Source organism: Antedon mediterranea, chromosome 3 (genome assembly GCF_964355755.1).
Source record: "Antedon mediterranea chromosome 3, ecAntMedi1.1, whole genome shotgun sequence".
NCBI lineage: Eukaryota > Metazoa > Echinodermata > Crinoidea > Comatulida > Antedonidae > Antedon > Antedon mediterranea.
In genome coordinates, this window is record NC_092672.1 from 15,107,956 (window position 1) to 15,121,944 (window position 13,989).

Below are 13,989 nucleotides of genomic sequence, written 5' to 3' on the forward strand. Positions count from 1 at the left end.
GGCCTCTGTAATGCGGCTGACTCTGTCGCCGAACCCCCATAGACAACCCTATTCAATGGATACTAGGACCGTATGGGTTTGGGAGGGTATTTACCATATCTTGTATCTCAGTGTGTTACATGCACTGTTTTTTAAGACTAGCACCATGTGTAATTGAAACATAATTACAAGTTTAGAAAAATAAATATCAAAACATTTGAACTTGTGAAAAACTGGGAGCAGCACAAATAGGCCGAGTTGATTAAAAAAATACAGTTAACTTTTCCATTTACAAACTTTCTATGATGACCGGTCCCAATGACTTCATTGCGTGATTATATGAAGTTAGTGTTTTGTAATTCTAATTAATAATTATTATTATTAATTATATCAAGGTTTAAATTATAAGTAATGAAATAATCAAAATCAGTAGTTTGTGAGTCTAATTTAATAAGCAATTTGATTAGCAATTAACAAAAGAGTTTATGCATTAGATTACTTTACAACACTTTGCACGTAAGAAGTATGCGGTTTGAGAAAAAAAGCATGTGTCCGTATGATAAAAAGATAAAAGACCTCATACCAATTAAGCACTGAGTCATTGGATGTTGATGTGGCCATAGCTAGAAGAGACTGTTGGTGAGTTAAAAGAAAAAGGCACATACAAAATGAAAGCTAGTGAATCCACAACTTGTGAACAATTTAGGGAACTTTTAAAAGGGAACACAAATAATTTGATAGGATATGACTTTTAATTAAAAACAATCATTACATGAAAATAAATAAAATGATTTATTACACGAAATGGAATTACAATACAAAATACAGATGTCTTGTAGGCATTAGACTTGCTCCAAGTCTGTACTGTTTTTTTTTAATAATTTATTTGTTTTTATTTCGACCGCGATTTTTGTCTGAAAATACAGACTTGTGAAACACGTATAGAAATCGATTTGCAGACCGCAAACAACTGATAAGAATGACGTAGGTTATCATACCGTATTTGGCTATATGGGGCGGGCGGTATGTAAATATGGATTTCAAATCAACCAATGATCATTTTGTTTCAAAATGAAAAAGATCGAGTACGTACAGTGCTGAATGTACGATCGAGACTGTTGAAATAATGAAATCGTGTTGCCAAGTTGTTTTGTTTATTAATTGTTTAGTCCTTAGCCTAGGCCTCGCACGTATGATCTGCCAAATAAAACGCCAATAAGAGGTAGGCCTACATACCACCACCGGCACACAACAGGATTCACACACAACCGACAGGGCTACGACACCACTACACAGAACAGGACAGGGTCTAGGTGGGATTTAAATCAAATTATCTCCGCGTAATATTAAATGATTCATTCAATGTTTGATTTGCGCAGAAGCAAGACAAGTTTTCATGTTCTTGGGGAAAATCCCATCAAATGTTTACCAGACTACTACTAGGCATATAAAATCATTTCTAGCCTTCAGAAACTTTCATCAATGTACCCACGTAACATAGCGCATGCGTACCATCTTAGTTGTTGAGTCTTTGAAATTCTGAAATATGAATATTAAAACAGTGTACGAGTGAGTAGCCAATCGCATGCAGCTGAAACTAGTCAACCGGATAATCTATGCACCAAGAATTCTTGGTGTCAAACCACGTGACTTTTGCGTGTTTCCCCAGACGGAGTATCAAAACTCAAGTAATACACGTATGAAACGCCATATGTGCAAAAATGTTTATATTTTTACTAATATTAAGAAAAAAACTCCGTCTGGAGCCCAGACTATGTAGGCATATGCATTTCCCATTGACTGTCAGCATATTCACAGTACCACCAAGCCAGCTTGGTGGTTATGATGCTTGGCTACCAATCTAAGGGTCCTGGGTTCAAGTCCTGTCATATGTCAGGGTTTTTTTCTCATGACAATTTACAACTCCATTCCCAAAGACTTAATAATAAGTCTTTGTTTATGTAGAGCATCTTGTGTATATGTTTGTCTTGTGAAATTATTAAATAGTTTATCCATCCTGTAATTGGCGGGTTACTCGCTGTTGGATTGAGTATGAAATAAAAATAGGAACGCCGTTTATGCAACATTTCGATGATATAAATTTTATGACACGATATATGAATGAAATGCATCGATATGAATTGAATGGCGCGATATATGAATGAAATGTTTTGAATTGAAAGCTTTGATTTGAATGTTTTGAATGAAATGCTTTGAATGAAATGCTTTGAATTGAATGTTTGACTTTTCAATTAAATTCAAACATTTCATTCAAAACATTTCATTCAAACACATTTTATTCAAAACATTTTGTTCAAAACATTAAATTCAAAACATTTCATTCAAAACATTTCATTCAAAACATTCAATTCAAAACATTTCATTCATATATCGCGCCATTCAATTTATATCGATGCATTTCATTCACATATCGCGTCATAAAATTCATATCATCAAAATATTGCGTAAACAGCGTTCCATAAATTACAGTTACTGTGCTGTCATATTTGAAATATAAAGCAAACCACTAAGAATGTTATTTATACTATGTTAAAACTAAGCATTTCTAAAACGGGGTTACCCTGTAATAGCCATGTGGGGAAACTATTAATATCTATTTAGATATATTATAAAATATAAATTGATTTATATAACATATTATAACATGTTAAGATATGCCTCACACTTTTTTTAAATTATAAACTATATTCCTCGCATGATTGCACTTTTATAAATGATAAAATGATGCCTCACACACATTTTCGATGCACTTTGCATGTCTCGCTGGTTTGTTTTTTTAGTTTAATAAAATAAAGATTGAGTTTTGTGTGTCATGAAAACTAGGGTAAAAAACCATGAGCCTCTTGCCAAATATGTGAGACTTTTTGTACAACATGCTTATCCACATATTTAAAGCCCCCTTCCCTACGTTTTTTAGATCTAATTTAAGATCACAAACTATATTTAATGTAAAAATAATACTATATGGTCCTATTGCAATAACTTTTTTTGTCTTTAAATGGTTAAAAATGTGAAAAATAAGTCGATTCTAATAATTATAGCGGCCCGCTATAAATCCCAAAATGCATTGCGCGCGGATTTATATTTTTGTTTTTCACCTGTAATTCGCCCACGTTTCGATCGATCGTGAGGCCAAAACAAATGGAAGACTCCTAACTTTTCAGCGAAAATACGGGGTTTTCCCCAATTTGTATCAACGGAGTCTGGCAAAAATAGAAAGACAATTAATGCAGCAACTATACAACGTCAGGCTAGGTATATAGCTAGCGTACGATGTTCGTACGTTACCGATGTTTACCAGCTAGGCCTACAAAACTAAGCCTAGCTAGGCTAGGCCTAAGACCGTCCACGAGAGGTCGATCGCCGCGAGCTACTTAGGTAGTGCATTGTTTCTCACTTTTTATCATAATTTACCATAAAACGTACATTTAAGACAAGGAATGACATGGTTTAATGTTTTTAAAGTGATATATATGTATTATTTTCCAAAAAACGTCCAAAATTGCAGGGAAGGGGTCTTTAAACAATGCTTGTGGCCATCAAGATGACTCTTATTTAGATTTCATTGACCCTGTAGTTTTACTATCATAAACCTGTAATAATAATTAATTGTTTCTTTGGACCCTGTGGTCTTTAAATATTAAAATTCTTTAATTATGGCATGTTTGGGTGGAGCTCCGGTTCAATCAATTTAATTTATTCATTAATGTGTAACTTTCATGTTCATTTATTTTATTAAAACATTATTATTAAAATATTATTTTAATTTATGTTATAAAATAACAAAATGATATAATAGTGGTACATCATCTACTTTCCTTTTAATTGTTTTGTCATAAACAAAGGTTTTTATGATTAAGTTTGGTTTTTATTTAACGATATCTAAATACTACAATAATCTAATCAATAAAAAAGATTATATATGTTTTATAAATTAGTCTGTTTCACCATTCTTTTTTTCTTTTTTTTTTTAATTGAACAACTTTTTTTCACATAGGCCTACTTTTCAATATAACAGTTTTTGTTATTTCCAAAATGCATATTGTTTACATAAATTTATTGATTGATGATGGGAGGATAATGGTTTGATGTATGTATGTTACAGTAGATTATAAAGATTGTATGAAAAATATTAAATAAAAATAGTAAGAAAAGAAATAGTATTATAAATATTGTATAAATATTGTAATTGTTATGATAATTGCCATACCTATATATTTATTTTATGGTAAACCACATAATTAATAATAATGCATATATTAATTATAAATTCAATTTGAAATTATCTTTTTGTGATGCTGTATTCTGAATGAGATAACTGTATATGCTATAAATACAAAAACTAGAAATATAACCTTAACAATGCTGCCCATTTTCACATACAGTCCAAACGATGTATACAGACATGAATTATGCCTAATTATCATATCGCACAATATATTGTTCAATTATCACATAACTGTGTGAGAAAAGTCAAATGACCTCCTAGCTTAGCCTCACAAATCGGAAACATTTGCTCTATTTTGTCACTTTTTTCACAAAGCCTTTGTTCTCCATGTAGCCAGCAATGAAAAGCTTTTGATGAATTTTAACACTGGGTCAGTTTGCTTTAATATTTGAGACCTATATTAGTAAGCATGCATACACACTAAGATTCTGATCAATACTTGATGAATTATTGGTTGATATGTGCACCTGTATTTGTAGTTATTTTAGTCAAAATTTTCAAGAGTACTACACTTTATACATTCTATAAATGCTCTGTTTATTAGGAGCAGTTGCACTACAGATGATGTTATTCTTTCCTCAAAAAAGATGGCACGGTCTGTCAGCTAATATTTTAGGATCACATGAGTTGATCTACCATTTTCTTTATTTTTACCATCTCTTTGCCAAGGAATCATGTGATTTTTGCTTTGGTTAAATATGACACATCTAATCAATGTACTACAGTACTATAAGTCCTAATTGTTTAACTGCAAGATTCTGTTGATAATCTGTAAAATATATGTTGAACGAATGTTATGATTTTAAAATTTATTTTTGGGAAGTAGAAATAATTTACATATTCTGTTATTTTAATATTTTATACAAAATGTGGATGGATATGTAGCTATAACTGTCAAATTTAAATCTCAATGTGAAATATTTAATAATAATAATAATACATTTTTCCAAATGTTTGTTTGTTATAGCTACTCATTATTATTATTATTACTCACTGTTCATCCAAAGTAGATTTATAAAGCTAAAATTATGAGCAAGGTGTTGAGGACAAAGGTCAATATGGTTCTCTGATGGCTCAACCATATTGATTTTAAATGCATCACTGATACGCTAATTACTTTGCTCGCTTCTAAATATTTTAATTTTTTTCATCCTGGTTTCAACCTTGGAGGGCTTTGATATCAGTAATGATAACATTCACTATTTCAAATGTTATAAGTAAATTTTAGGTTGCATGGGTTGTCATTTTAATGACAAATATCTAAATAATATTTGTTCAGAGAAAATACCATAATGACCATAACAAATATATAATAAAATAAATAATAATATTAAAATATTCAAATAAGGTTGTTTTTGTTTATTGGTGTTAACAATAATATATTATATGAATTTTTTTTTTATGTAGAACTATATTTATATGGTGTATAAATAAAGTTTGTTAGTGCAAAATATATTGCATTTAACCATTATTGTAAAATAATTTAGGACATAGTTAAATTTATACGATACAAAACTGTAAATCATTTTAAAAGTATGCATTTTTTTAAAGAAAATAGATTGATGCAAATAAAAATATTATTACTCTTCCTAGAGATATAAGATTTGAATAAGAATTCAAAAGTCTTTAATATTGTATTAACCAATTTGGAATTACAAATCAAATAGACTAAATTAATAGAATAACATAAATAGAGAAGCCATTTGTTGTGGCTGAATTACATTATGCTAATTTATGTTTTTAGAATATGACAATGGTAAGGAAGCAAGTACTGTTCTATGGTAGTATGTAAAGTAAATGAATATAAACCTACTGTATGTTCAACCAGGGCAAAATCAGCAAGTTTCAAATTAACAATATACTTATTCTCTTCATATTAAGCTAAAGTTATAGTTTTGAAATATATATTTTGATTAGAATAAAAATTATGTTAAAAAATGTACAGATGTATAAGTGTCTAGATCGAGGAAAAAATGTAAAGTTAAGTAAAAAATGATTGTATGCTGTTAACAAAGGTATGTAGATAACTTATATTGACCAACCTAAGTATTCCATATTATTTGTTTGTTTAATACATTCAAAACTGCTATTTCCCAAAATTATCTGAATTTAATTTACATTTACATTGAAATTAGATTAAATAAATAAGATAATACTGAATTATAAACTAAGCTTTCCATCTTCACAATTTTGTTAGGTGTTAGCCTACACTAAATGCCTATTTATACTAAGATGATAATGAACCATGATAAATACATTTTCTTACATAAAACTATTAAAAAATTTGAAAGGGGTTCATTCATCCTAGAATTATAGGATAACTATTTACTGCCTTTGATGAATATATTTTTATGATTACTTATTTCTATTTTGTGAAAAAATTATCTCAAAAAGTTAAATGTCACTGATCACTCTAATTTCACAATTATTTTATTTATTCCTAATAAGCTTTTCACCGTGATCACTCATCTGCAAGGGCGGATCCAAGGGTTGTCCACAGGGTCCAGACCAACCTAAATTTTAAAGGTGCTCTTTTTTAGAGGTTCAATATTTTAATCATATGACACATTTGTGTGTACCGGTATGTTAGTATACATAACGGCAAAAACAAATATATAAATAGAAATTTCCGGCAGCCGATCAGGAGCAGTGTGAGCCTGAGGCACTAGTAAAATAGATCATTTCAGATACTACAGAGGGCGCATTTTGGGCCTTATTAATAATAGCGTTTATTTAACCGTATCAGAAGTACCGTCATCAGGGACTTTCCCCCTGACGTTCGCATTGTTGAAGGCAAAAAAAAAGGTTATCTATGGTTAGTCGTGTGTGTTTACTGCCGGCGGGAAAAATAGACTACAATCGTTTCGTTGTTTGCTGGCCAACTCAATGGAGTGTCATTTCCGGCCATCTGGGGGGGGGGGGGGGGGCAGCTGTTAAAAAAGTATTTTTATCAAAACCAGCATAAATGGTTATCCTATCTAGAATGAAAACTTTCTTGTTTTTTGTTTTATGTAAAAAAAAATGTATTTATCTATCTATAATTGATGTTTATTGTTTCTAGTATAAACTGGCTTTTATATAATGAACCGAAAATGAAACAAATGATCTTTAAAGAAAGATCAATACAATTATCAACATAGTGTAACTGTTTGTTATTGTACTAATATTTGCTAATCCTCAAAAAGGATTTTCTGTTGTTACTTTATGATGATGAACATATAAAGTATTTCAGTATTCAAATCAAAAGAATAATTGTTTATATGTTTTTGAATATGTGGTGACACTCATTCAAGTATCCGGACTTTCACAGTCAAAAGAAGTAATTTGTTGAAAATCAAGACAGATGCTGCAACATGGCACTGAACCAGACATAGCTTACCATTCAAAAAAATGAATGTGTAAACAAAATGTGTGAAACATGTTTGTGAAATAAATCTGTGTTGAGTTGCACTTCTTTTATGTGACTTTTTTTTTATTGTAATGTAACAATACAAAAACGGTAGATAAGGCAGTGATATATTAGAAGACTAATATATTTTGTTCTTATGAATATCCATATAAAATCATTGATAGTATTCACACTGAATTACAAGACATTTGTTTAGACTATGTTCCTGAAATTCTCAACACAAAGTATGTGCATTGTTCTTTCATACTTGTAACTATGCTGTACCCTTACCAAAATTCATTGTAATTCATTGATGGATGGTTTTGGTCATCAAATTTCTAAATCTACAACTCCAGATATGGTCCAAGTTAATGTTATACAGATCTACTTGCTGGTTTTATATATTCTTCCTTTTTTTGCTCAATACTTTTAGGAATTTCCGTGTAAATTTCCCCCATCTCTAAAGGTAAATCAGCACGAACTTGTATTCCCACAGTCCTTTGCATCCATGGAGGAACACGCTCCATTGTATGAACTGGTGCAGGAAGGTTATCTCGAGGCTCAGAATACACATCAGGTTGGGCAATTTTGTAACCAGATCCATGCAGATAACGCTTTCTCACACACATATAGAAGTAGCAAAGTAAAGTAGCAGCAAGAAGCGATAAAACAAGTAAACTACATCCTGCAATGGATAAGATCATGGCAGTGGTCATATCACTGTATGTGTTATCCGACGATGATTTACCTGATTTTGGTTTTTCAGGAATAGGTCGGTTGCTTGGAATGGTTGGAGTTAATGTATTTGGATCACCTATTACTTTAATCTGTTTGTTTTTAGATCCCCATCCTGCCGTGTTTTGCACACGACAAGTAATAGTTGTACCATCATTTCTACCTGTTAGGCGGGATACTCTTAAGACCATGGCTTGGCTCTCTGTCCTATATTGATAGGGCATTAATGGCGGCTCAAATTCCCACACATACTGCATAGGTGATGGATATGTTGGACTGTTACAAATAAATACATGCTCTTTATTGACTTCTACTACATCTTCACCTATTATTTCAACTTCAGGCTTATATAAGATTCGAAGAGGACCAATCATACAAGTACGCTCTGATCCAATTACTACTGTTTTTAAAACACAACAAAAAGTGTTATTATAAACTTGATCCTTAGTGACTGTAAAAGAATGCTTAATGCTAATGGAATCAGAATTATTTGATTTATCCCAAGAAATCCTTTTTCCATTATATAACCATTCCAAATCTGGTAGTGGTTTAACATATTCAGATTGACATTCAAGTTCCACAGTGTCACCCTCTTTAATAGTGTCTACTGGCTGAATACACCTTGGATATTCTTTACCAGGAACTTGTCGAACTTCAATTTTAACAGGTTTAGATTTTATTGTTTTATGATCATTGATTTGACATGAATAAGAAAAGCTATTGTCATCACGTATCACTTTCTTAATGCTTAATGTATAAGTGGCAGCTCCTCTATCTTGTTGGTGTTTGATATCAATTTCAAAACGGTCTTTAAATGCTTCAGATATTGTATTTTGATTAGTTATTTCCTGATTGTTCTGCATCCAGGAGACATTAACGCCAAGTGGCACCCCAGTCACTACGCAACTTAGTTCGACAGGGAAACCTTCAGTAGCGGTTTTTGAACTTGGTGGTGTTACGATTGAAGATCCTAAGCAGTTACTAATCTTATTTGTAAGTATAAAAAAAGCAAGCGGATAAATTGCACTGATTAACTGGACAATATACAAACCATTTTTAGCCTTCATTTTTAAAGCTGTTGATCTGCTATTGCAGATTGCATCGGTATTTCAGCTTATTTTCGCAGTTAACCGAATATTGTTTCTGATTGCTGTTCTAAGGGTAAACAGCTCACCCTTTGCTTAGTATCGCAATTTGGATTTTCATCAGTGTATTTGACTATACTTTCCTGTTGATCTTGCAAATAACCTTGACTGTACTGCTTCGTTCATGTCATCCATGCATGTCAAGCTAAAATGTAAAGTTAATGAAATTTACTAGTAGAAGATTGTAATAGCATTCTGGCCATCAGAAAATAAATTTATGTTTCATATGATTATTAATAGGCATATTACACTTATTAAATTTGCATATTTAGACATAATGATTAATTTATTGGTGTACAGTATATATGGATATATATACAAAATAAAAATATTTTCAATTTTTACAAATCTTTGTTATGTAAATATTATGGAAATACATTATCAATTTTCCATCATTTTTTAGAATTTTATTTTTATTGGTATTTTATCTCATCAAGACACTTTCCCCACGTTTTTTCAATCTAATTTAAGGTCACAAACTGCATTTTATGTAAAAATAAATAATATATGGCTCAATCATTTTTTTTCGTCTTGTACAAATGTGAAAAATAAGTCGATTCTATTGTTATAAATTTATATTTTCATTTTGCTTATGTGATGCATCCACTATCGATCGATCATAAACAGAAAAAAATGGAAGAACTGTAACTTTTCAGTGAAAATTCAAAGTTTTCCCTAATTTGTATTATTGGATTTTGCCAAAAAACGAGACAATGCCAGGCTAGACTGTTTGTATGTTACCACTGTTTACCAGCTATAGGCCTACAAAATTAAGCATAGCTAGGCTAGGCCTAAGACCATCTATGACAGGACAGCTCAAGGTAGTGCATTGTTTTTCTCTTTTTGTAATAATACATTTAAGACAATAAATGACCTTGTTTAATTTTGTTTAAGTAATATGCATTTTTTTACAAAACATCAAAAATTGCAGGGAAAGTGTCTTTAAAATTTGTCTTAGTTAAACAAACTAGTAGTACTATCTTGATGCAGCTTGTAAAGACAATATCCCAACTTCTGAACTAATATTGTTTTCTTTAAATATGATATAATATATATATTTTATGCTTTATGAATTTTCTAAAAAAATTGGAATTTTATTAGATTAATAAATGTTAATTATATTTAGTAATTTTCTTTGCTGTGTCTTTAAATATTTGTCTTATCGATTGTACTACAATAATCAGACTTTTGGTCTGCTTTTATGTAAACTCATATATACATGATGATTTTGTGTTTTAGTTTTTAAAATGTGTTATCTTTTCTTTTTATTAAATTCTACTTGATATATTTTATGCTGATTAAAATAGTTGAAATTATTTATTGATCAGCCCTAATAGAGGGTTTTCATATTATCATTTCATTAAAAAAATAAACGTTTCCATGTAATGTTCAATTTTTTTAATTATAAATTTACCTAATAATATATGCAATCTGCAGCTAAATTAATTTAATTATTTTGTTGTGCATTTTCAAATAACTGTTTTTTTCTATCAACAAGAAGGTAATATTAATAAAGCGTAGTTTACTCATTTTGCTACAGGAGACATAATAATACGCCATATGTTATAAAATTATGTGACCTTGGTAGTTCATGAATATTCATAACCACTGATAGCCTTTTCTTTTTCACTGGTTATAGGTTTCATTTATCAGTTTCCACAATTTTTTTCTGATAGTTATTGTATTGTAAATGGAAAAGTAATTTAAATTATTTGTAAAGATTGTACATTAATGCTTGTGATAATTTGTTCATACTTTGTTGTTTACAGCTTCTTTTCTAATATATATTTATTTTTGCTTTTTTATTTTATTTCCTTTAAGCAGAACATAAAAATGTGAAAAATAAGTTGATAATAATTGATAATAATAATAATTGATTGATAATTTATGCGGCCCGCTATAAATGCACTGCGCATGGATTGATATTATGGTTTTGCTTCTGTGATGCTCCCATCTTTCGTTCATGAAGGTAAAACAAAGCGAAAATACCGGGCTTTGACCGCAAAAATGAAGGAAATTAATACAACAACTAGAAAATGCCAGGCCAGGACTATAGCTAGCGTACGATGTTTGTACGTTATCGCTTTTTACCAGCTAGGCTTACAAAACTAAGGCTAGCTAGGCTAGGCCTAACACCATCAACGAGAGGACATTCGATGTGAGCTAATAGGTAGTGCATTTTTTCTCTTTTTATCATATGCATTATTTTTACACAACATCAACAATTGTAGGGAAATTAAATAGATATTGTTATGTTTAGATTTTTAATTTAATAATGTATCCAAAACCTACCTTTCAATCCTCATCTCTATGACTCCTTACATGCTGCTTAATTTAATCATTCATATTCTCTATGATTTAATTGATCCTCTCTATTCTCTGGTTTCCAGATTCAAAGCAGCAGCAATTATTATTATTATAATAGTATTTAATAATTATAAATTACTATTCTAATAAGTTTCAACTTATTTGGTTTTACTTTTATTTCCCTAGAAGGCCTGTGTAGTTAACATTTTTTTTAGGTCGCCCGCCGATACGTATAAATTTATTATTAAAATCCATAATATCTTTACATTAATATATTTAATTTCCTCAGCAAATTGATATAAATAAATAAAGAGCTGTATAAAGCATTGAATTTTCCTTCTTAACACTATAAGTGCACTGGCTTCTAGATGTACGTTTACGCTTGTCTGTGGCTCAAATACATGGTGTCCGAACTCCCCTTGTCAGATCCTGGCTAAGGCCCTGTCCATGTTTAAAATTTGTTTTTATTTGCCCAGTATCATTGGACATTTTTGTAATACAGCATGTCATATGTTCGCATGTGGTGCCTGTATCATGTAAGGTTAGGTTATGGTTATGATACTAGGAGATAGATGTGAAACACATACTAATACTGTATTACAAAATATTCCTATAATACTGGAGAAATCTAGTACTGAAAATCGGGTGGTTTTTATCTGTAGGTTATTAACTAATGTATTTCTCTGAATCTTCTTTGCATTATTTCTGTTTATCTTTATTTCTTTCTTTGACAGTTCCCAGTGATCGCCTTTAGCATCATTATAAATGTTTGAAATACACGGAATATTATAAATGTTATCTCTAATAATTATTTTAGAAAAGCATGATAACAGTTTTAAGTGTAACACCTATAGCTTGAAGCCTGTTTCTGCTTTCGAAAATGACCGGTTAAATAGTATGAATAAATTACCATTTTCTTGGCTGCAGAAACAGGACAAATTTAAATTAACAAGTTATATGGCATTCTCAAAATAATAATTAAACAAACCCAATAAATCGCATGATGGCACCCCATATAACAATTTATGTTTTAACTGCAGTGGTTATAATTACATCTTGACATTTTGATTAGACCAACACATTTAAACTGGTTTTTTTTTTATTATTAGGCCTATTTTGGGAGAAAAAACCTCAAATGTGGTCCATGTAAAAATTTAGATTATTTGTACTGGTTTATGACACATACGATGATCAAACATCACATGACTGACCTTCTCAATTTTAAAATCATTTAAAAAATTATTTAGGCTTATATATTTTGTAGTCATTTAACATTTAAATGTTAAACCTGCATTAAATACTATCAATAATAATGATAGTGATAGTGATAGTAACAAGTGTTTAGCGATATTGTAATTTTAAAGTTAATTTGTTAATTTTTAAATGGTGAAGATGAGGATATCTGTGAGAATGAGAAAAAGCAGTCCAAACTGAGATTTGAACCTGGAATCTTTTGCTTGGTATGTAAACATTCTATCATTAGACCACTAGTTATTCCATGTTCAGATTATGTAAATTAAAAAATAAATTTATACATCCAATTTGATATTTATATTGAAAATTAAACTATACATACATTAGAAGTTCAATGCAATTTTATCAACTATATTTTGTTTTAAACTATTTTCTTTACCTATTTAATTCTTTTTTTTTTAAATTATAATGTTGACATGGTAGGCCCTACTTGATAAATATTGTAATATTTGATATTATGTACATCTTACCTGGATTAGATAGTTCAGCCTGTATCTGCTGCTAGTAGCTTGTCAACATTTGCAGCAACCTCATTATGCATGCTGATCAGTCAGCTATAACAAAGGATTATATACATCGCCTAATTCCAGATTTTCCACTTTTTTACACGCAAGCCAGGATATTAAGAGGTATCTCCTTGTTGTTTGCAGTATAATCTTCCCTCTTTTACAATACTCTTGTTTTAAAATTTCTCATATTCTTGTTCTTTTCTCTCAAACCATCAATACTCTTCGTTTTTTTATAATCTTAATCAGCAATGGTAGGTCTGCCAGTAGGTGGCGCCATTTAGAAATATTCTTCACACAGAAGAATTGTTATGATTTTTCTTTCATAGTTATCAATATTTATTATTACTAATATTGTTACTGTTATTATTATTATTATTATTATTATTAAAACACAACATTAATATGGTAACATCTTTTAAAACA

At 30.3% G+C, this 13,989-nt stretch overlaps 1 protein-coding gene and 1 long non-coding RNA gene across 3 annotated transcripts in view; one reads left to right on the top strand and one right to left on the bottom strand.

Annotated features, from left to right (window-relative positions):
- The window catches only part of LOC140043656 (uncharacterized), a 245,969-nt gene that overhangs the window by 123,686 nt on the left and 108,294 nt on the right, over positions 1-13,989 (top strand). The window lies entirely within an intron of this gene.
- LOC140043654 (uncharacterized) lies at positions 7,169-13,764 on the bottom strand. Its single transcript, XM_072088168.1, has 2 exons — positions 13,528-13,764; positions 7,169-9,641 (listed from the first exon to the last, which is right to left on the bottom strand). The coding sequence occupies exon 2, from the start codon at positions 9,416-9,418 to the stop codon at positions 7,991-7,993; it is 1,428 nt and encodes a 475-aa protein (XP_071944269.1). The 5' UTR covers positions 9,419-9,641; positions 13,528-13,764; the 3' UTR covers positions 7,169-7,990.